Genomic DNA, 25,483 nt, shown 5'->3' with positions numbered 1-25,483 from the left:
TTTAAGTATTTTAACCTATTGGAATTCATTCATTCATTTTGTTAAATAAATACATCTCTACATTATTTCACAACCTTTAAAACTGAAAATAGTGTGACGCATGGTACACTTAATTTTTTTGTTCACAATAAAATAATAATATTAACAATTTTTAAAAATAATAATATACAGTTAAAAAAATTGTTTAATAAATAGTGTAACTGAAACAACTCATGCCATTTAGAGCTAATAATTAGCTACTGTTTTAAATAATTGTCTATGAATAAGGTTAAGTTAAAATTAAACAGATCAATGCATTCAACTATCATGTTATTTTACTGGCAATAACAATGTTCAATGCAAATAATTTTTAAAAGCAAGATTTTTAAAAACCTGGCAACTATTCATCACTACCATGCTTCTGAGCAAGCTAAATTTAGAATATGTCCACTTGTAGCAAAGAAATAAATGTTTGCATGCAACACAATGACTTGCAAGAACATGTTTTAGCTAACAATTGGCAGGGTTTCAAAACAGACAAACTGATGAAAAAGTTGTTCCCAGACAAAAAAAAAACTTCACATTATTACAAAAATGTCTCTAACAATTTTTCAAAAACATCAATTGTAAAATGTTGATATTTAAAACTGCATAATAAGTATCATAAAATGATTTTGTCATTTTGTGTGTAAAAACTTATAAAATAATGTCTTCACATAAATGTATGTCATTTAATCATTCAAAAATTAAAAAAAAAAAAAAAAACAATTTCCGTATGGTTTTAAAAAAAAATGTTGCTATACAAATAAAACAGGTAAAAACTTTTCTACAATCTGAATTATAGATATTAAAGGAATGTCATGCCATGTGATGTGTCAATCTTTCATTTTTGTTAGTTTTTAAAATCTGATACTTAAAAAAACATTAAAATAAATCCTTGTGGTCTCCACACACAAAAAAAAGCGATTAAAAAAACACAAACATGAAACTTTCTAAAACAAAAATTTCAGTATTATTAACCTTAAAACAATCTTAAGTAATTTCATATTTTCTGTGTACTGTATATTCCTTCAAGTTTACTTGAATAGAAAGAATAGTCCTTCAATATAATATCATATTGTAAAACACGTAAATGTTTTATTTTACCCAGGTAACAGTTGACTAGTGGATATCACCCTGATGGCAGTGTCTGATTCCCATCACTCTCTCAGAAATTCATGTCATAATCTCACTGGTCGACTAGATAGATTCTTGCTCTTCAAATAGTTCTACACGAACGCAGCTAATCCACCCAAGGCAAACAGAGCGATGATGACACAGACAACCAGTGGGACAAAGAACTTGGGGTTTTGTAATGATATCCGTTGTGTTTTGCGAGTAACCTGTGGAACAGAAATGTTTTTTATATAAAAATCATTTAAAAACTGGATTTTTTAGCTTTTATTTTCCATTGCAGGTTATTATATCAAGAAAAACAACTAAAAAGTACTAATTATTAACATTTGTAAAATAATTTTGATTAGCTAGACTATAGCAACTCATTTAAGGTTAGCATAAAAAAAAATAATGACTCTCAAAACAAGGTTAGTTTATTTCTTATACCACTGTGTGTGCTTTTACAATTAACAAAAATTCTCTGTCAAAGTTAAGTCCCATTATAGTAATTAAAAGTAAAATAATCTTAGTTGCGATTGTAGAATTCTAAAAAAAAATAATAATCAGAATAGTCTTAAACTATAAACTTATACTAATTTACGCCTATTCTATCTTTAAATTTAGTATGTTTATTTAAAGTATTTAATTAATAATGAATACTAAGAATAGCATTTATTTAGTTTATAGCATATTTATTCCATATTTGAATGAAAAAATTAGCCTACCTGTCTAAAAGAAAAGCTTTCTTCATCAACATGTCTGGGCTGGTTGTGCATTAACTGCTGTGTATCCGCATCAGATCTAATGGTACCTCCTAATGAAACTGGCCATATCAATGCATCATTGTTTGTATCTGAAGGAAAATCACACAACTGCAGAAATTTTCCTGGCACATACGCTCCAGGAGTAGAGCACTCTGACACAAGATCTATTTCGTCATAATCTGGCTTATCTCTCTTAGAGCAAAGTTCTTTCAGGTCTAAGTGAAGGCGACCAGAGTAAGCTGATCGTGAATCGAAGCCAAAAGTTTGGTTGTTGTCTTGATAACTTCCACTAGACTCCATTTTTTTAAAGTGTTCCTAATGCTACGATAAATTCAGGCGTTAATGATGTGAGACTTTGTTTCTTTAATTTGAAGAACTAAACTACCAGTTCTGAAAAAAATCACAAATGTTATGTTAAATTTTTTTTTATATAAAATATTGTGTATCATAAGTATAGGCCTAAGTAATAATAAATCGGCAATTCACAGGCTTTGTTCGTTATTGATTACCCGTATACTTTTTTTTATATAACATTGTGTATCATAAGTATAGGCCTAAGTAATAATAAATCGGCAATTCACAGGCTTTGTTCGTTATTGATTACCCGTACACTAGATCACGTTCTCGTAAAGTTAAGTGGCTTATCTTGGATACAGTACACACAACTGTGACAGACGAATACTTATTACAGAACATTTAACTCTTAGAAACTATGTGTTGGCTTTATGTTTAGGTCTTAATCGTAACAAAAGCAGTTATTATTAGGGCTTGATATATAGATATTGCCTATACTAGAGTTACTGTGTAGGTCTATAGCTAATCGATACAAAAACAAAAAATGAGATCTAAAAATGTAACGAATTATGTGTAGGCCTACATTACATGTAGGCGTGGTATGCCGAGGAGAGCGGGGTGGGGAAAAGGTCGCGCATACCAAAGTATTCGAGACTACTTAACCGTGTAAATGGCCTAGTGTAGGTATTTTCCCCCACTTCACCCTTCCCACCCTCCACCACGATCCCCTAGTTAATAGAAGAGAACATAAAAAAAAAAAAAAAACGTAGGCATCGCTCCAGAAAATAGAAATAGTCTTCTTCTGTGTCAGTCTTGTAAGTAGGTCACACCAAATTTATACGCGGCGCAGTAAAAAAAAAAAAAAAAAAAAAAAAAAAAAAAGTAGGCCCAGGCATACGGAGACCACAGGGAGATAAATTTCATGTTTTCAATGTTCAAGTCGTTTAAATTAACCCACGTCTGACCTACGTCATTGGACGAGATCAACAACCAGCCTCGCGGCAACATTTGACGTCCGTTCTTCTCGTACAAGCTATCCGTTGTCCCAAGTGTACTTGACGCGGTATACGGCCGGGGGGATACTAAGCAGTGTTCCCTCTAAGCTGCGCGGCTGCGCGGCCGCGCAGTACTTTCAAATGTGCCGCGCAGACATTTTCTGACCCCGCGCACAGATTATCAGAACGTCGGGCGAGCCTAATTCACGAGAAAAATTGTGGCCAGTGGTTTAAATTAAGCGACATTTTTAGTGCCTGTTTTGTTAAACGAACAGTCTTTGTGTTTTGGGGTATAAACAGAAACTACGGTTATCACTGACGGGGGGGGGGGGGGGGGGGAGGGAGTGACCTCGGTTGTCATACCACAGGTCTAGTTTATGACTTAACTCTCACCTGAGCGGGGCTGTGTGACACTCCCGTTGCTTGATTTAATGGTTTACCCAAAAACTGACCCGTAGCTGACATCTAATACCTGCATTGTATTGTGAATTGAAGCTGACCCTGCACGTTTTTTTATCGTCGCTTGCCCCCCCACCCCTCCCCCTCATCTTGAAACTTTGACGATTAAGCCAAGTCAGATGCAAGTTTTACGTTACTTAAGGTGGATGTTTTTGCTGTGTTTAGTTTAAAGATGTATATATTATATATCCGATTCTTGGAATTATTACGTGCATGTGGATCGAAATGTTTTAGTATGCACACACTGCTTAGGTAGATCAGGAATAAAAGTCCACTACTGTGTGCTATTTAAAATTGTTGAGGAAAAAATGTTTGTAACAAGCAGTACAACAATGTGGCACAAAAAAAAAGCGATAGATTCGTTTAAACTGGAATGACTCAAAGTTAAAGTAACAACCGATACGCCAGATCAAAGAATGTTTCGGTTGAATTAGAAGGCATCTTAGAATATTCAGATGAGATTGGACTGAAGTGTAAGTTCTGTGCTGCTACTACTTGTAACAAAACCAACAAGAGCAACGAATTGGTCACAGGAAAGCTCTGGGAATCATGGGAGCTTGACTACTGAAAACGTCATTTATTGTCTCGTGTTTACGTAGGAAATGTTGCGATTTCGTACAACCGCTCACATGGAACTGACCTTAAACGTCTGCTGGTTGAAACTTACACTGAGCGAGGAAAACTAATAGAGCAAAACGAGCGCCAGCGGTCAAACGAGGATCAAGTTCGAATCCTAACGGTTAATGTTCTTCTTACCATAAGGATGAACGCCTCGATACTGTCGGTACAACTGATTCATAAACACATGGGGAAGTATGTTTCTATACCAGACAGTTGGCGAAGTAAGAAATACAACTTTGACTTTGTTCAAGTAATCAACGATGTTGTTATAAAGAACATACTGACAGAACTTCGAGCAGCATCATTCCACACGCTTATAGTTGATGAAAGTACTGACATAACAGTACATAAAATGCTAATCCTTTATTTTAAATTTCGTCCAGTCAATTCTGTATTCTACAAAACCGTTTTTAGTGGAATAACTCAGCCTACTGTAAGTGATGCCTTAGCTCTGGAGACAGCCGTAACACAGCACTACACTGAACATTAAAACCAAGAAAATTGTGAGTTAAACGAAAGAATCGACACAAGGCAAACCCCACAGTACATACAATCAGTCTGCGACCATTTAAATGTTAGGTTTCCAGGAGATGAACTGCAGTTTTGGTCATCTTTTTTATTCTACAGGTTTAAAAAAATGTGCATTTGAGTTTGGCGTCAAAGATATGAAAGAACTGTGCGTAAAGTACAAAGACGAGTTACGTACAACAAATGATCAGTTAATTACCACCCAATACAACGACTTCAAATTTCGATAAAGTGAAAAACAGATCTGTGTCTGTAAATTATATGTCTGAATATGCAAGATTTGTCAAAACAAAGAACAATTTAGCTCACTGGCAAAGTTAAGTGACATTATTGTACCTTCCAAGCATGCAGTACTGATTACGAGCAAGGTTTTAGCCTTATGAACAGCATTAAAGTACAGGCACTAAATAGACTTGAAGCCACACATTTGGAGAATCTAATGCAAATTAAATTATATCTAAATGCTGGAGAGGATGTGGATTTAAACAAAGCATATAAGGTGTTGAAGCAATGCAAGGTTAGACGCGAGAAATTGCAATAAATGCCCCTGAAAGGTTAGCTAATATTTGTTTTTAAGTCAGCTTTATTAAATGTTGCATATGTTAAACTATTGTGTTTGTATTACCGTTATAGTATTAGCATTATTACCATATGACTGTCTTACTTTAACATAGTAAGTCGACCATATAACTTGTTGTCTAAGTATAACTCTGAAAGTTTTTATTAGTTGTTTTTTTTTTTTTTGATGGTATTCGTATCTCTATTTAATTGCATACGTTTCATTAGTTACACACATTATACTATTAATTTATCAAAATGCATGCCTTCATTATTATGCTTAATTGTAAGCCTAAACATACATATTAACTTGCCCAAGTCATTTTTAGCACCGCGCACACTACATATTTTTTGCACACACACTCTTGGTCCTTAGAGGGAACATTGATACTAAGTCGTTTTTGTAGGCCATTATGGCCGTGTTTATTTAATAAATGGGTAAATGGAATTTCGCATAGGCACGTTTCGTTGGGTGCTGAGGTACTGTGTAGACATGGTTGGCCCATCGTTAAGACTTCTCACTAATAGGCAAATTAGATTATAGAGGCCCGCTACAATTACAAGTACGCGAAAGACGTGAAAAAACAGATTAATCCTAATTATAATATTTTTGTAGGTCCTACTAAAACGAGAGGAATTATTTACTTAAAGACTTAAAATGGGAGATAATTTTGTATTAGCACTAACCAAGTATTCATATGGTTAGATCATTGGTAATGTCACGAAAACAACAAACCTAGTCTAGTTATATGTCAATACATAACTAACCTCAATCACAACATATACAGCCTAATATAAGATAACCAACTAGGCCTATATGAATATCACGGGTATGACAAATTGATTCAAAATTTGATTTTAAAAACGTTATGTATGTTCTTATGTATGCTATAATGTGTGTATTATGTCCTAATTAGTAAAAAGTTAAATATAATAAATGCCATCACTAACAATGTACAATAGTCGATGGTTATTAAAATGAATTTCCGCCATAGGATTTTATTGTAATACAAATCTCCAAAGAGAATCCTCACTTTAGCACGAGGAGCGGTCAGCTGTGTAGTAGAAAGGGGTCAGTTGGACAGGTGTGTCCGACATCCGACACTGTTGGTGCTAGTCAGACAGCAGGTGGGTTTAGGGGGGAGACAGGTGTCTTGTAACAATGGCAGCGGGGTGGTGGGGTTGCGGTAGAGGTGAACAGCGTTCACTGTGTCAATGACACTTATCTGCCCGACCCGAGATAATTGCAGGGTACATAACTCTAGGGGAAATGGGAGACGTGTTGCCAGGGGCGCCCTGAAAATGCTTACATCCGTTGTTGGCTAGGCCTAGCTTATGTGGCATCAACATTTAAGTTAACAACACGTTAAAGGGTAACGTTTTTAACAAAGAAGAATAGTAAAATGAAATAAACAAGTAAACCGTTATTAAAAATAATCAAAGGTTACTAAGGAACACAAGTGAAAACAAATGCTCAAAACTACCCTAGCTCAAGATTAACTTTCTTACACCAAATATGTAAATTAATACGCCAAAAGTTAACACCAATAAAATATTTTAAAATACGAACCACAAGTTAGCACGCTATTCACACAAGTCACCATTAGTGTTACAAATACCAGAAGTAAGACAGACGCCATGTGTGAACGGAGAGAAAAAACAACACGCAGACATCATTATCACTCCACTCATCTGATACGTGGTTGTACAGGTGTAGGTGTATAATGTAACACATTCCAGCCAGATTAGGTTCAACGGCAATCTTTGTTTGGTAGGTACACGACTGTACTCAACGTTTAAAGCATGTAGTACTACTGTACTGACCATCTATAGCTAGTAATGTAGATATCAACATCTATATAAGTCATGTAGCTAGCAACATCTATAGCTAGTCATATAGCTAGCAACATCTATATTTAGTCGTGTAGCTAGCAACATCTATAGCAGGTCATATAGCTATCAACATCCATGGCTAGTAATGTAGATATCAACAGCTATAGCTAGTAATGTAGATATCGACACGTACAGCAGATCATGTAGAAAGCAACATTTGTAACAAGTCATAAAGATAGCAACATATATAGCTTGTAATGTAGCTATCAACACCTATAGCTAGTCTTGTAGCTAGCAACATCTATAGCAACAAGTCACGTAGCTAGCAACATCTATAGCTAGTCACATAGCTAGCAACATCTATAGCTAGTCATTTAGCGACTACAAGTCATGTAGCTATCAACATCTATAGCAAGTCATGTAGCTAGCAACATCTATAGTAAATCATGTAGCTATCAACATCTACAGCAGCAAGTAATGTAAATAAACTGAGCTATTGCTCACCGTGGAGTGATTCACACACTGGATTAAAAACCCCACATCAAAGCAAACAGACATGAAGGTAACACGTTCAACACCTGTCTCACCGTGTGTCTCACCGGTTACATTGAACAAGGTGTAGGTGATGACGTCGTGACTAACGGTCAGTCTTCACATGACTCACGCCCGCATTTGTTGTTTTATTTGACAGGTTCAACAAATGTGAGCGAATAATTAACTTGGTTAATGTTTAGACTTAATTCTGTGACAATGGTGAGGGCTAATAATAGCACCGTGTCTGGGTAGAGTAGGTAGGCCGCGGTGTATTGAATGCTAGCACGGATGGATTTGTATAGTTTGGTGCCCCTGGTTAGGCTATAGGATTTTGTTACAAAAAACACACCGACTTTTACATCTAAACATGTCTTGTTTTTTATGTGGAAGGGGAGGGGGGGCTACTTTCCAGTTAAGCCAGGAGACGATGAAACAGACGCATCATCATAGTATATTGAATAATACCTAAACAACAAAAAGTAGCTGTTTTGGGTAGTTAACAGAAAAGTGCCGTTTTGTGAAATAAGCTTCATCTGTATCTAGTCTGTTAGGTTATAATGTGTATCTAGTCTATGTATAATGTGTATTAGTCTATGTTAGGTTATAATGTGTATGCAGTCTATAATCCAAATCCTTCAAAAAAATTGTCAGTCCTGGGCAAAAGTTGTGGTTACAATTGTTTCACTTTTCATTAAACGAATGTGTCAGTCTATACTATCTTTTAAAATACTCTTCTATTTTTTTTTCTTACCTCTTATTAGAATTTTTTTTTGTTAGCTCTTATTAGAATTTTTTTTAAAACTTGTGGGTGTATATCACAAGAACCTCGCTTGGCGTACGACTAGCAATGACCAAATACACCCCCCCGTAGACTATCGCGCCTTGCACGATGTGTGTACATACGTCATTGCTAGGGTGATAGTGTAATTAACAGCTAGTCAGAATACACGTTAAAGACAACACCGGGGTGTGAAGAATTTAACGGCTGGCTATGGGACACATTCAGGTCCTTAAATTAATGATTACATTAACAGGTAGCGCAACAAAACTTACTGTAGACCTATCCTATGTATTCCACTGCCGTTCACCACTATCAATCCAATGTTTATAGCGCCATTAAAGTCTCGGTTAGCATATATAACAACATATGAATAAACTATACATCACAGAATTTTAAAAAAAAAACCCACTGCCTTACTCTAAGTGGAAAAGCTAACAACACCCATTTATAACTCCCCCACCTTAAATACCCTCAACATGCCCCAGTTAACGATCACTCCAATCAATGATATCACGGTGATCAATTAAAAAAAAATTTGTATCGATTTTACCAGAGTCTATAGAAACCCAAGCCGTAGAGGTTATCGCTACCCATTTAAAGAGTTGCCCATGTGAAGCAGACGGCCTTTAATTATTCTGATCTGCGTCACAAACTGTGTTAGCTATTCTCTCCACTCAACCATTTTTTATAACGGGCTGTACACCCTTCCCCATTTTTACGCACACTCTAACGGCAATGATCGTTAACGTTAGACAGTCAAATATATTTATTATTTAAGCCCGCGTGTTAAATAGCTTATCAATTTTTATTATTATTAAAGAAGGCGTAGAGTTTTTAAGTGAATTTATTACAAAAGGTTTGAAGCATAGGAGACGTGTTAATTTTAACAGTTTTACAGTAACCGCTGAGTGATAACTATGACTCATCGGAGCCTGCTTCAATTAACCCTGTACAACCTCTGACCGTATAGCATTGCGTTAACCTTTCAAGATTAACATTGATTAATATTAACTTTCGTATGTATATAATTAGATTAAAAATAAATACATCTGGACTAGTATATTAGGTGGGGTATTTTACTGTGCTGCTTATTTAAACCGTTATCTGCAGAAGAGGTCTGCGTGTGTGTGTGGTTTATTGTGAACTATTGTGTGTGTAGTTTAGAAAGTTAAGAGTTGTAAACATTTTATCACGTGAGCGGCTGTATTTTTTAAATAGATTAATTTATATTACGAAATAATTCATCATATTAGTTCTGGCTAGTCATTACTCATCAGTGCAGCCCACATGAGATAAGTCGATCTAGATCTATTCGCTATAACAGACTTACTACTGTTTTATAAATTAATTAACTTATAGATTCTAGATCTAGATCTACTACCGTTTAGGGGAATTATTTTAACAGTTAAGTCTATGCCTACAAAAAAAAAAAAAAAAGTAATGATTAGTAGAGCAGATCTAGATCTTTATCTAGACTAGTGACTTTAGGCCTTAGGGCTAGGGAGACACGATTTAGGCCTATATTTAGCCTTATCTACAAATAAACAAATACATTTGGAAATGCTTTTAATTGATTTAAAAAGTAGCGATAGATCTAAAATAATCTATATCTGATCTAGGCCAATTCTTTAAAATAGTCATCTAGATAGGCCTAAGTATTTATTATATTTAAGGCTAAAATCTTAATATTGAAAAATATATCAGTTGTTATAGTACAGTTATAGAGATCTATAAACTATAAATTATAGGCCCTCGATGATCTATAAAACTATAGATCTAGATCTAGTTACTAGATCTAGATTCTAGATCTAGAATCTAGATCTAGGCTAGATCAAGAATCTAGAGAGTGGTAGATTTGGACTACATTTAGGACAGGATCTAGAAAAAAGATTTTCAGAAATCTAGATTCTAAATCTTAGATCTAGATCTAGATCTTCTAGATCTAGATCTAGCCTAGTAGACAATGCGTTATTTTATCCTAAGAAATTCGTTTAGAAAAGGAAAAAAAAACAATTGATTATTCACAAAATCGTGTAAATATAAACTACAAACAAAAAACTATAGGCCTAGGCCCTAATATAATTTTAATCAACTGTATTAATCTAGTCTAGATCTAACTGCTAAAATAACTAGTGCCTACCTCCACTGCTACCAACAAAATCCAGTATCCGAACAAAGAAGTGTGTGAAACAACTGGGAGCAGAGCACCATCAGCTGCAGACTGGTGTGGAGACGGCCGACGGAATGAGAACAATGTGTGTGGTGTGTGGAACAGACCTCCGTTCTCTTTCGCTTTCGCCCGCAAGGTTGCTGTCAGGAAGGAAGGCTAGTCCCCGAAGATAAAAATAGCAGTCATGACCAAATACACGTCACAGTTGACAGGGGGATGTTTCGGGATGTGTTTGAAGGATTTAGTGAAGGGGAGAATAACTTGTCTTGTGGGTAGTGGTGTATTAGGCGACGGGGGGCGAGAAAAATACTGACATGGATAAGGATGTCACCGCTGAAATAGGATTGGCATTACGTAGGAGAGCTAAAAATAGCATCCAATGCGGAAACAAAATTAAGAGATTTCCCAATGATATATTTAGTAACGAAAGGGGGAGTTTTCTAAAAAAGTGACATAGAAATTAAAATAACCTACAAAGATCACATAGACGTAAACATTGGCTAAGAAAAAAAAACCCAAACTAAAGAGGAATTCCCCAACTGTTTGTTATCTAATTTATTTTAAACCGTTACCTAAAGCACATTTATATCCAAGTATTTGTGTTTCATTTGCTGTCAAACTGAATCTTGTTTACCCACTTAACTTGTTTATAGACTGCCCACTAGTAATAAATCAAATCTTTCTAAAAATGAAGGCCAGATTTTCCGCGTGTAAACCAGATGTTTTTTAAACACTGAGTTGTTTTTGTTGATAAGACAAATGAGAAGGTAAGAAAAAGGGGGATTTTGTCACTTTGTCAAGATTTAAAAAAAAAAAAATTAAATTTAAAACGTTAGGGATTTACTTTTTTTTCTTCTTGTGATATGACGAATATATGCATGATGTATTTGAACGAGTTCCCGTACCAGATGACGTAGTTTACATAATATGGGGAATTTCTTCTACCTTGAGTCGCGTGTGTGTTTATCAAATAGACACACGTTGAACAAATACAAAGTTGGACCCTTAATAAAGATTTCAATGCGGGACTAAGAAATCACTTTTGTTAGAAGTCACAAATTGCGTCGTTGTTAAGGTGACTTTGTACAGACGTAATCAAAACTTGACTTGTTAAATCAGAAATTTGTTTAAAATCTAGTCGGCCTAGTTAGAGAATATTTAAGAAAGGCAAACTTGACAACCAAAATAAAATCATGTTTAATTTAGTTTAACTGTATGTACGCACAGTACAGTATTAAAGTATTTAATGTCAACGAGGTAGTAATAAGTACAGTAATGTAATAGGAAACATAATTATGGTAAACTAGGTTTACTCATAACCACCGACCGGGATGTTTACATGACCTTTCAAATATTAACATGAGTGTTAGCTAGCATTTTGTTCAGTTCTATTTTTCTTCGTACGGAATTTAAGTAGGCTAAATAAGATAAAATGTTTCATAGGTTACATGTGGGTTTGAGATTTTTCTTCCAAGTCTGAAATGTTTGTTACAATGAACTAGTTAGCCTATAAATGTATACATGAAAAGAGTGTTGTTTTTAGTTTAATTTTTATTTATGTTTAAACACTTTTAAGATAGTAGTTTAAACTGGCAAGTCCTTTTAAAAGTTTTAAGATAGTAAAAGTATATGTTTTCTATATTAATTCCATTTCCTTCGGGGGAGGGGAGGGGTGTGCCTGTAAGAAGCTCTGCAGGCACTAAAGAAGGAAGCCAGCACTTCTATAGGCTTTAGTTTTTATGAAACAGCCCGAGAAGACGGAGTGTTAAGGCAAGATTCAGTACGTTTTAAACATCACACGTTTTAGTTTTAGCTTTGAAGAAACTTTGCCCCCGTAGATAGAAAACAAATAGCGGAATGTCTGAACTATTGTTTTTTTTTTCCAAGTTTTAAACAGTGTGGGGTCAGAGGCGTCACAAGTGGGGGAACCTGGGTGCGGACCTTACCGAGTGAAACCCGACCTAGTGACGCCACTGCGTAAGTTACTTTTAATTTTGATGAAGCTAAGCCCGTGTAGATATACTAAAACTATCAATGTAAAAAAAAAAATAACTACTTTTATAAACAGCCTACGTTTTAGTCTTGAAGAAACTTAGCTTTAGTTCATAGTAAATTTATAGCGCAATGTCTGGAGCTATTCGTTTTCTTGCAAGTTAGAGTAAGGTTGATTTAGGGTTTGAAGAAGCACATCCCGTGTAGATGTAATGCAGAGGCGTAGCGACCCTTCCCGGCGCCCGGGGACAAACTTTTCGATTTGCACTCCCCCCCTCAAGATTTCGATTTATTTGCACCCCCCCCCTCAAGATTTCGATTTGAACCCCCCCTCAAACTTTCGATTTGCACCCCCCCCCTCAACCTTTCAATTTATTTTTCCAACCCATTTTGGCGCCCCTAAGATCGGCGCCCGGGGACATATGTCCGCCCCCCCTCGCTACGCTATTGATGTAATGTAAAGAAACAGTACGTTAAAGATGTCACTTATTTTAGCTTTGAAAAAGCTACGTTTTAGTAGATAAGCTTATATAACGTAATGTTTGGAGCTATTAGTTGTTGTTTTTTTAGGTCTTAAACAACGTATGCCGTAAGGTTACTTTAAGTTTTCACGAAACACAGCCCTCATAAATGTACTGTAAAGGAAGAAAAAAAAACCAGTACGTTTTCATTTAAACAACCGACGTTTCAGCCTTGAAGGAAGCTTAGCTACAGTAGCTGAACCGTTAAGAGTCTTTGTTGTGGGACACAGCCTCGCCATAAGCCTAGCCGAGAAGCCACATCTGTTGTAAAGTAAACAATACGATGACGCAAGCATTTTATCTACCCAAAGGATTTACTAGTCCGTAAACCTAGAATAAATATACATAGTGTGTAGTGATAGTATTGCTATTGGATCGTGATGGATTGTTGTCATGTTATAGAGATAGTATTGAGATTGGATGGTAATGGATTATTGTTAGGTAACAGACTGTCTACATATTATATAACGGAGACGGATAGGAGTGGTTTCATTTTGTTATATTGTGTTATATGGGGTACATGTTGTACAGAGCATTGTTATATAACTGTGCTTTACATTGGTAACATATAGGCTTAAAGAACATTGGCTAAGAACTCTACAGTAAAAGACATGGTTAAAAGATACTAAAACGCTAGATTAGTTTCGATTACGCCTACGCAGAAAGTGAATATGATAAATTATGTTATTTATGTGCAGAACGAATTGATAGAGATAGATTATTGATAATCTCTCATGTAAAAATAATCATGTAAAAATAAAGACAAGAAAAATGCAACACTTAGAATTAAATTCTTTGAATATTGAAAGTACCAGTTGTTTTTTTTTTAACCAGTGAATTACACGCATCAAGACAACTACCACTGTAGGATTAGCCGCTCAGATAGCGGCCCCTGTTTCTTCAGAGTTATCTAACCTCGCTTCGCAGAGAACTCGTCCACATATCTCTACTGAGTGTTGGCGGCTTGCTAATGCTGTTCTCCCCCCCCCCCCCCCCCCCACATTCTTTACTAATGCTAATTATTTTTTATATTCTTTGCGTGTGCAAGTGGGATTATCTACATTTAATGTATCAATGTTGTTTTTGTTACTGTTAGGAATATAAAAAAAAATTTCTTAGCATATTTTTATTTTCAAATGTAATAATCGTTGTTTTAAATATGTACAGTAACAGCTAACAGTTTTAAACAAACATGAGGTCATTATATAAGCAGTCGGATGGCCGGACTGGTCTCAGGTCACAGTGACCCAGCCCGTTGTCCTGCAATTATAGCTGAGCACTCGCAGCGTGGAACCCACTACACTGGCGAGTTAAAATAAGTTAAACTTGTAACAGGTCTAATGCTATTGTCTGGCTTTGGTGAGGGGTGGGAAGATGTAGGATGAGCAGGCTTGTTTAAGTGGGGTGTGAGGGAGGGGACGCGGGAGATGTCTGAGTAGGGGTTGGATAGGTATATCGCGTGTTGTGTTAATTAGAAGCTTTTAACACCGGGGACTTGTTGGTAAACGTTTTTGTTAAAAGCACTGACCTTCCCCCCCCCTCCCTTTTAGTAAAACATTGCCACTCCCCCGTAGAAAAATGTATGAAAGAAACAGTGCTTATATAAAGGTTGAGGGATTAACTAGCCTAATATGGTGTATGAAAATATGAAGCGAGGCGGAACTCATCAAGCACTTGTGTGGAGTGGTTTTGTCCATTGCCCACTTGAAAAATAAAAACAATAACGCATACAGTTATATTATCCATCATCGACGACATTGCAACAAGTAGTGTTGTTGGAGATTTGTTTTACATTTGTGTAGTCATTTCATTTGTAAACACATTTGACAGAAATCAGAAATCTGGATGCCATTTAAAATAAACAAATATGTGTCTGCGGGCAAAAAATAACAAAACAACGTTGTGTCATATCTCATGGTTTTTGTTTGTTTGAATGAAAACCAGGTCATCATTAAACTATTTTGAATACAAGTTTTGAAGTAATTGATGAAACTGTGACGTAACCTTAATCAAATTAAAATGGCCAATGTACATATCATACGTACAAGTAAAGTTCCCTTTTTGAACCTAACGTTTCAAGAGGCCAATGAAGTAGATTCCACCTGTTTCTGTGATCTAGGCATATTAAGTGATAGTGTGGTCATCACTTTGCCCCGCCGCCTGTACTTTTCCAAACGTGAGTTGAGTACCCTTCAGAGCTGGGTGGACTCAGGGACGTTTTACTGACTTAAAGCCGGATTCGAACTCGAGACTTTCAGGTTATATATCATGTGAGCATATGAAATGACTTCTTTTTTACCAAGCCAAACCAATATTTTAATTTGGCAACATCCTGTCTGCGGGATCTTGATCCCCCTTGCCCCCCCCCCCCTTTAAAAAATTGCTTCATTGTACATAACTTGTCTAATTTTTTTTCCAAAGTATACATTTGTTGTTCGGTGCGAAGTGTAAGTTCTTATTTCCTCCAATAAAACCAAAACTTAAATATAATTATTTGTTTAAAAAAAAAACTGTTTTATTTTTAAACAAATAATTAGATATAATTTTTTTTTTAAATCCACAGAAACCAGTGGGCAGTCAGTTGGGTCAACTATGACGTCTTGAGGTCAACAGCAGAAGACATTTCTCTGCTGCCACAAATATCTGTCTCGAGAAACCACAAGAAGTTAAAATAGCGACATTGAAATCCTAAAGTTGACAGTACAGCACGTCCACATTTGCTCCGGGGCGTGACCTGCGCGGGCTATAAATAGACAAGTGAAACCGAAATAAATGTTGGAGGTATCGGTGTGGACAAATAGAGTCACGTGGTGTGATTCCAAAAAGCAAGGCTCGACTTCATACAACAAGGGTTTGATCAGCGTTAACCACGTCAATATTGGCCCGGTCGTTGAACAATCTACACGTGCAGAATTCAACAATTTACACATCCCAAGTTCACACAGTGATTAGTGGTGGATTTGTATTATAGCAAAAAAAAAAAAAAAAAAAAAAAACAAAAAAAAAAAAACATTGATTGGGGGAGGGGGAGCTACAAATAAAGGGCTATAACATAACGCCTATGTACGTGTTATATCGATTGGACATTTTAAAAATATATGAAATACAATATATAAAACTTACTAACAGATGTATATGTATTCTCATCAGCCGTCAGCCCCAAAAAGCGCCAATCCCTCCAACCAGCCTCTCACAGTGTCTGTCCATAAATTATACAGTTAACTGTTTTATAGATCTTATCGCATAATGTAACCATCAACAATACGTTATTGCACAATTGTCAAAGCCTCTAACGATAAGAATATTGAAGAAATTGAAATAAAGATTTATTCTTAGCTTTCACGACAAGACTAATTTTTTTAAATTTTCAACGCCATGAAGCACCTGGCTTTAGACCTGGCCTGGTTCCTGTACGTACTCATGCCTGACAGAGTGTGTGCTTAACACTGTACACGGACAAATAGCACCTTGTTATTTGTTAAACTCAAACAATACTTGCTTCACCCCATCCCCACGTACTGACGTATAAATCCTTTTTAAACAAGTTTGTTCGTATGGATAATACATTAAAATTTATTTTTTTACAACAACGATTTCAATAAATGAAAGAGTCTAACTAGTGCTATTGCACTGTAGGATTCAAAGTAAGTAGACAGATGATGCATGAAGGTTTACGACTACGGTTACCTACGTGCGAGAGATATTTACAGACTCGTGGGATTTAAGTCTCGAGACTCCACGTACAATGGTAAATCTTAGAGGGCGGTGGGCGGTTAACACTTTTGATGGGTTTTTTTTTTATATACGTGGCTTGGTGCGGCAAGATCAAGAATTTGTCCATGCAAATAATTTAGTGGCGTCACAGTCGAGGGCCCATCACATTCAACAAAGTATGACGCTGCCCACACGTCCATCACATTTGTTAAAATATGTTAATGTAGCTGCCCACACAGGCAAATGTAGCTCCAGTGTGGGTTGGGGGGGGGGGAGGCTAGATTGAAAATTACCCGTCCTCCCCAGAAAAATTGATTGTATACCACATTTCGGATCTATAATCACCGGGCCCTAACTATGCCCTGATACAACCTCCCCATTATCCGCCACTGTAACTGTTTACACCCTCTTCATCCCCCCCCTACCGGGATATTCTCCCCATATTTACAAGTATAACGTTGTTTGTGTATGTCAGCAGCCCTAAGCACTGTTCACCCCACCCATTATTTAGCCTTGGGTCTCGCCTCGATACCCCCACCCTAGGCTCCTCTATTCACACTCTGACGTAATGCCTTCATTTTTCAACCACTGAGAAGAAAAGAAATGATTTAGCGATTCATGTTCACTGGGAGCCCCCACACAAAATAACTCTTCATGTTAGGGCGGAATCGAGTTTGACATTCATCGCTAGCTGTGTATTATTTGAACTTTGGGCGTCACCACCAGTCATTCAAGTTCTTAAATATGTGAATTATTCAGTTAAACTCTTCAACCATGGAAGTAAACTACGTTATATTGAATATGTTTAGTTAAATATTATTTAAGAATTAAAAAAAATAGCTGGTTTAGATTTGTTAAGGTAAAGGGGAATTACTCCAGGGCGGCGACAGAGTTGTGGAACATAACGAACGTTGACTTTTCGCATTCGTTACCTAATGTGCCATAAGTATGATCTTTAACTTTATTTACATCTTCTGTTTACCTCCCATCTAAAGTTAGCTAGAATAAGGGGAAATAACACAAAAAGAGGCTCGCAGAGTTGTTATCATAAACATTTTGTTACTTTTTAAAGTTTTTGTTTACGTGAGTTCTGTTTTGTTTGATCCGGCTGGTTTAACACGATCTACAAGTGGCATGTTTATAAGGTTCAGGGCCGTTGTAGGGGGTGGGGCTGAGAAGGCTTGCAGCAAAGGGCCCACAGGAGTTGGACATGACCACACGACCCTCCAACTGACACGTAAACTAATAAAGTGTGTTGCTGGTGCTATACATCTTGGCTACATGTTTTCTATTGTTATTCGCATGTTTTTGTTTTAAGTTCAGACCTTTGTTTCACTACCCCCCCCCCCCCCCCCAACACACACAGCAGTGTTTCTTCCAGACTTTTTTCTCCCGGGGTAAGGGGGGGGGGCACTTGAAATTTTCGGGGGCGGACAAAAGTATATATTTAAAAAGTATATATTAAACGTATATATTAAAAGTATATATTTTCTATATAAATTGCATTTCGTGGGGGGGGGGGGGGGGGCGAGATGCCTGGAAGAAGCTATGCTACACACATACACACAATCGCTCAGATTGAAATTTTTTAAAAAGGTCAGTATTTAAATTAGACTTTTTTTTTTGTTTGTTAAATTAAATAAATCAAACTATTTTTTACCGTTTTGTTTTTAAATATCGACGTTTTAAACTACCAAGGATGCGTTAAAGAAATTTCAACCAGGGTTTTTATCATATTTAAGAATCAAATATCCTTTTAAACTTCAACGGTAAAGCTAACGGAATTGTATTTTTCTATTTACATCCTCGTTAGCAAACATTATGTTTAAGTCATTTTCCACAATCACCAGCTAAATACAACTAAATTTGAAAAAGTGGACACGTTAGACCATTAATTTTATTTTTTTAACAATGTTAATCTGGGGATTAAATACAAAAACCTAAAGGAAATCCTGAGAAAATTTACGAGCGTATCAGAGTAAGTTACGGTGTAACGTTTACATAAGTAGCAGGTCTTTTTATCCCGGGGTCTACCTAGGAGATTGATGTTATACATCCAGATCATGACAGTGGGAATATATGTTTATAAGGATGTAATCAAGGATTCAGGATACGTAAACGGGATGGAATAATAAAATTAGAACTGGCTCGTTTATTTTACTGACACCGGCAACATTCATTGTGTTTCAAAGAGGGGAGGAAATGGTTCACAAGGGGAGGAAATTTCTTTTTTTTTTTAGTTGGGTGAGGGTTAGGGTTGGAGTTAGAGTTAGGGTTAGGGTTTGGTGAGGGCTATGGTTGGGGTTAGAGTTATGGTTACGGTTTGAGTTGAATGAGGGTTAGGGTTGGAGTTAGAGTGTAAGCCCTGCTGGGGGAGGGGGGGGGGGGTTAAGGATTTAAGTCAGTGCTTAAATCAGGTATAGGAATGAGAAACAGGATTAGGGCATTGGTTATAGTAACGATACTAGATAGATCAATAACCGCGATCACGTCCAACTAACGTTTTAAAACTTTCTCATACTTAAAAAAAATTGAGACTGTGCGTGAGAAAGCTAGGCCTGTATTTTAAATCTGGCGTTGGGTTAAAGCTACAGAGTTCAGCCTTATCATGTCTGTGTTGTGTTGAGAGTGGCCAGGACAGGACCGACTCGACCTGCCCAGAGAGTCTACGTGCGGCTGTTTCATCTCAGCCGCCCTGTAGAGCAAATACAATTCACGCGTGGCCAGGGAGGTCGTAAATTAACGTTGCCAGTGTGGCCATAAACACTTTTTTTCTTCTTCTTGTTTTAAAGTGAAGGTGTAAATCTCTTTCTCAGATTATTTTTAATTGCTAGTAGACCCCTGAATATATATATATATATATATATATATATATATATATATATATATATATATATATATATATATATATATATATATATTGTAATAGATTGAAATAATTGTGAGGTCAAGGGAACTCACTCTCTGTATTAGTATTATATTTATATTGTTATCTTGAGTGATGTCCCTTACATGTTGTTATCTATATATAGTGGTCTCTGGCCACTTCTCTCTCTCTTCGCATCATGGCGTCTGTACATAATAAAGACTGTTAATAACCAACGCGGCTTCTCGTCAGTCATTACAATCCACGTCATTTGGCGACGAAGGATAAACATCTACTAGAAAGAGCACCTACTTACGCAAAAAAGAGGTTTGCTAGAGCTTATTAGCTAATTATTTCTAGAATTATGGCGCTGTATGGCCAAATAAAAGAATTTGATGCGAATGATGAAATCATTCAAGATTACCTAGAGAGGTTAAGCTTTTACCTAGAAGCTAACGACGTGACGATAGAAGCCAAAAAGAGAGCTGTTTTGTTAACAGTCATAGGGCCTCAACAATTTAGGCTACTAAAAGACTTATGCGCACCAGCTAGTCTAACTACCAAGAGCTTTAACGAGCTGAGCAAATTGCTAACAGACCACCATGCGCCTACCCCATTAAAGTTTTTATGTAGAGCTAGATTTGACAGTAGGACTCGTCAACCAAACGAGTCAATATCAGAATATGTTGCTGCTTTACGTCATTTAAGTAGATTTTGTGAATTCGGCGATACGCTGTCTGACAGACTATGTGAAAAGTTTGTGACAGGTGTAAACAGCCCTGATATTCAAAGAAAGTTGCTGCTCGAGTCAGATCTAAAATTGGAAAAAGCAATACAACTTGCAACTTCATACCAGCAGTCATCAGATGCGGCGAAATCTCTAACGCCTTCAGGGATCCATGCAGTAAACAGCAGGTTAGTCGATAAACATCAACCCCATCAGAGCATTCCAACTTATGCTAAACACCCTGCTCGTTCAAGTCCTAGATCTAAATCTAGTAATAATTATCAAAAATGTCATCGATGCAAAGGTCCCCATGCATCTCATCGGTGCAAGTTCAAGTCTGCAACTTGTTATAAGTGCAGTAAGCAAGGTCACATTGCTAAGGCCTGCTTTGCAAAGTCTTCGTCTGTTGCTAAATCTAGCCAGTCAAGACAGTACCGCAACCAAAGGCAGCACTATGTTAACTCTCACCAAGACTACCTAACCCAACCAATGAACCACTCTACCTGTGAAAATGCTCAAACTGATTCGCAGCCGGATTTCAACCTGTTCTCTGTGAAATCAATAAGTCATGCTCCCATCAATGTACAAGTTAATATCAACGGTAAGAGCATCAGCTTCCAACTTGACACTGGAGCATCACTAACAGTCATCACAAAGAAGGATTTTGACGCTGTCACAGGAGGATCAGTGCCTCTACAGCCGTGTCACAAGTGTCTAACAACATACACTGGTGACAATGTTCCGGTAATAGGAGAGTGTATGGTTCATGTAAGTTATAATGGTCAAAGTGTTAAACTTCCTCTTCTTGTGGTTGAAGGAAATGGACCGCCATTACTAGGTAGGAACTGGTTAAGTGATCTTAAGTTAAATTGGGAGAGTATTTGTTCATTGAAGAATGTAAAAGAATCTAGTCTTACTTCACTAGATAAAGTAATATCTGAAAATAAATGTGTTTTTGGTAACTCTGGATTACTAAATGATAGAACAGTGAAGTTAAGCATTAAAGACACAAATCCAAGATACTGCAAAGCTAGAGTTCCACCTTATGCAATGAGGAATAAAATTGAAAATGAGCTAAGTAGATTGGAATCTAATGGCATTATAAAGAAGGTAGACTATTCCGATTGGGCGACACCCATTGTGCCAGTGTTAAAGAAGGATGGTTCTATAAGAATTTGTGGAGATTATAAAACTACACTGAATAAGCAAATAGAGCTAAATAGGTACCCTATACCTAACATTGAGGAAATTCCTTTGAATTTGGCAGGAGGAGACAAATTCACTTAATTAGACTTTAGTCATGCTTACACTCAACTAGAACTGCATCCAGATTCAAAAGTCTATACGACAATAAACACACATAAAGGACTCTACCAATATGAAAGACTATGTTTTGGCATATCATCCAGCCCTGGAATTTTCCAAGCTGTCATGGACAGTATTTTTAAGGACATTCCAAATGTTTGTGTGTACTTTGACAATGTGTACATAACTGGTAAGAATGACACTGAACATCTTAAAACACTTGATAAAGTCTTGAAAATTGTTGGTGAAAAAGGTTTAAAGATAAACAAAGATAAACGTCAATTCATGCTGACAGAAATTAGTTTTCTTGGTTATATATTGAGCAAACAAGGCATCAGACCTCAACCTGAGAAAACAAAAGCCATTAAAGAAGCACCCAAACCTGAAAATACCCAACAACTAAGAGCTTTTTTGGGCTTGATAAATTACTATGCAAAGTTCATAGGAAATCTGTCTGGTAAACTATCACCACTGTACAAGCTGCTACAGAAAAATGCAACTTGGCACTGGGGTAAACAACAAGAAGCTGCTTTTAATACAGCAAAAGAGGCTTTGTCTGCTGACACCTTACTAACTCACTATGACCCAGGGAAAAGACTTGTATTAACATGTGATGCTTCACCAGATGGTGTAGGAGCAGTCTTGTCCCACATGGATGAGAAGGGTGACAGACCCATTGCTTTTGCCAGTAGATCTTTGAACCAGGCTGAGAAAAATTATTCTCAGTTAGATAGGGAAGGCTTAGGCATCATTTTTGGTGTTAAGAAATTTCATAAGTTTCTGTTTGGTAGGAAGTTCACCATCTTTACAGATCATAAACCATTGCTAGGTTTATTTGGAGAAAACAAAACCCTACCTGAGCATGCCTCACCAAGAATTCAAAGATGGGCTATCACACTAACTGCATACAATTATGAATTGAAATACAAACCTGGATCTGAGAATAGTGCAGATAGTCTTAGTAGATTACCTTTAAAAAAACCAAAGCCTGAGCTATGTACCAGAAGATGTATTTGTTCTCTTCACTATCATGGATAACTCCAATATAAATGTGAATGATATTAAGAGAGAAACACAAAAAGATGAGTGCTTAATAAAAGTATATGAGTACTGTAAGAATGGTTGGCCTGAAGAGTCTGTGAATGATGACTTAAGGCCATATAAAATAAGAAATAAAACCCTTTGTGAAGATAATATAAAAGATGGAGAAGATGCAGTCCATTACCAGTCAGAGTTGCCTAAACAAGGTACTTGTAACTTGATAAATGATTATGGTGATATGGCAATTTCAAATGTTTTAAAGAGAATACATTAGTAAGAAGGAATGTGATCATCAAACAACTTTGCTAACATCATTAGCACTTACAGAAACTAAAAGGGTAACATCAAAAGAAAAGAGCAAAGATTTTTGCCATTGAATACACCCACTTCAAATACTGGATCACAGTTGCAAAGTGATATTGTCCAGGATATTACTTTTAAACAGTATGTTTGGTTACGAAAAAGCACTATCAGATTACCTGAGGAAATTGATCAATCAAAGAAATCTATGCCAGTTAAGGATCTGAATAATAGCATAATACTTTCAGATGCCAATAAAAAAATTAAATCATGACAAACATTCATTGAAAGAGAATTTGGTGTTAATGAGAATGTGTATCTAAGAAATTATGGGAAAAAGGAAAAATGGATACCAGGTCAAATTGTTCAATGTACAGGACCTGTGCCTTGTAAAGTTAAAAATAACTTGTGCAGATAATAAGTGTGAATCTGTCAATCCCACCAAGTCTGATCAGTTCACACCAACTCAGTTTGTTCCACAACCAAGTTCTGTTGATATGAGTGAATCAAGTTGTCTAGAGTCAGAAAATGTAAATTCTGGAGTTAATGATTTAAATCCTAGACCTCCTGAGATAGAGAATCCAGATGGTCAGAATCTTGAGTCACCAAATCAAAAGCCACTGAGAAGGTCAAGCAGGACAATCAAGGTCCCAAATAAGTTAGACCTATAATTTTAAAGGTCAAAAGGACTTTGACATCATTGTTTTGTATTTTGATTATGTTGTAGCATATTGTGCATTGTTTGCAAGGATGTAATCTACCATAGTGTTCATGTTGCAATATAATTGGTGATTTTAGGATACTATCAATTGTTCTATTGAGAGATGTGTTATTGTGTTCTAAGGGTAAAGGGATGTAATAGATTGAAATAATTGTGAGGTCAAGGGAACTCACTCTCTGTATTAGTATTATATTTATATTGTTATCTTGAGTGATGTCCCTTACATGTTGTTATCTATATATAGTGGTCTCTGGCCACTTCTCTCTCTCTTCGCATCATGGCGTCTGTACATAATAAAGACTGTTAATAACCAACGCGGCTTCTCGTCAGTCAATACAATCCACGTCATATATAATATATGGAGTGTTTAGTATCCCTCTTTTATACCTTAAAACACATAGAAAGATTTTTACTTTTATTGAATTGTATGCTTCATAGATTTTAACGACGTTAAAGATTTAAGTGAAGAGAGTAATGTATTTTAAAGTTAATTTTAAAAGTAGGGTATTCCCCCCCCCCCCCCCCCCCCCGCCCGTTTTCGTTGCATCTACCATGCCCTTCCCACGCCTCCCACCTCACCAGAAGAAGAACCACTCACCTTTTCTCCGAGTGACACCACTAATTAAACTTGGCCAACAAGAAGATCTACTCCCATTCACCTGCATTTACCTACCTAGACAACACCGCTATAGGGCACGATCTATTTCTGTGCAGCAGAACATATTAATTCTGCATTTGAAAAATGTTATTGTAGCCTAAAGACACTTAGGCTTAGGAAGAAAAAAAACGGGAAGGGCCATTTTCCTTGTGAAAGCCTAAAGGCTAAATTTGATTGCTGATCGGATTTAGTTTCAGTCAGATAAATATCTGTCAATTTCTTTTTTTTTTTTGGTTGACACTTTTAACGCAACAAAGTATTTTCAAACGGCAGTTGTTATTTTAACTAAGTGGTTTCTGTAAAAGTATTTTTTTTAATGCCAAAGTAATGCGTGTCTGTCTGTCTGTGTAACATCATTACATAGAAAAAAATGTTAAATGTTTTTTTTCATTCCCCGAGTTCATAATAAACACAATCCATGAGTGTATGGGGGTTTGGGGAAGGGGTGGGAAAGGATCATATAAAAATTTAACATTTTCATTTAAATATAGTAGACGGACCGATGAAGTACATGGAGAAGATAAAGTCCCTCTGTTTCATTGACTACGGTATATTGAAAGGCGTTCCCTGAAAGAAAAATGCGCATCGGAAAAATGCGCATTGGAAAACTGCGCAAATGAATTACACTAATTCAACATAATTTAGATCTAGCCATATTTCGTGATAACTTGTTTGATTATGCTACATTTTACATGTGGTCATTTTTGCTAAGTTATTTTTATTATTAATTTAAAACAAAACATTCACATGTTTTTACTTTAACATTGCCACTTTTTTTGTGCGCAATTTTTCGATGCGTGTTTTTCCGCCGCGCGTCCATCCCAGGTGAGGAATAAAAAAAAACGCGAGGTATTAAAAGCAATGGTGACAGCAAAGTACTACGAATCGCTTACACCTGCGCTTGTAATATTACACTTACTGAGGTACTGCGTTGCCTCAATGAATTATCAATCGACCACCAACAACA

At 36.4% G+C, this 25,483-nt stretch overlaps 1 protein-coding gene and 1 long non-coding RNA gene across 4 annotated transcripts; one reads left to right on the top strand and one right to left on the bottom strand.

Moving 5' to 3' along the window:
* Window positions 1–726: 726 nt before the first annotated feature.
* LOC131950667 (uncharacterized) lies at window positions 727–10,942 on the bottom strand. 3 transcript variants are annotated; one of them, XM_059312885.1, is made up of 3 exons: window positions 10,642–10,942; window positions 1,860–2,288; window positions 727–1,361 (listed from the first exon to the last, which is right to left on the bottom strand). In XM_059312885.1, exons 2-3 carry the CDS (start codon window positions 2,196–2,198, stop codon window positions 1,248–1,250), a joined length of 453 nt encoding a protein of 150 aa, XP_059168868.1. In that variant the 5' UTR covers window positions 2,199–2,288; window positions 10,642–10,942; the 3' UTR covers window positions 727–1,247. The 3 variants fall into 3 exon arrangements, with proteins under 3 accessions (XP_059168868.1, XP_059168869.1, XP_059168870.1); XM_059312886.1 differs by lacking the exon at window positions 10,642–10,942 and adding an exon at window positions 8,774–9,178; XM_059312887.1 differs by lacking the exon at window positions 10,642–10,942 and adding an exon at window positions 6,924–7,065.
* A 354-nt stretch (window positions 10,943–11,296) lies between these two features.
* LOC131950652 (uncharacterized) lies at window positions 11,297–16,045 on the top strand. Its single transcript, XR_009388333.1, has 3 exons — window positions 11,297–11,438; window positions 12,559–12,648; window positions 15,748–16,045. It is a non-coding gene; the product is annotated as an uncharacterized LOC131950652 (long non-coding RNA).
* Window positions 16,046–25,483: the final 9,438 nt, after the last annotated feature.

The sequence above is a fragment of the Physella acuta genome, unplaced genomic scaffold (assembly GCF_028476545.2).
Source record: "Physella acuta isolate Inbredline_101_S28 unplaced genomic scaffold, ASM2847654v3 ptg000775l, whole genome shotgun sequence".
In the NCBI taxonomy this organism is placed as follows: domain Eukaryota; kingdom Metazoa; phylum Mollusca; class Gastropoda; family Physidae; genus Physella; species Physella acuta.
Note: the sequence above shows the minus strand (reverse complement) of the source record. Positions and strands in the feature narration are given on the sequence as shown.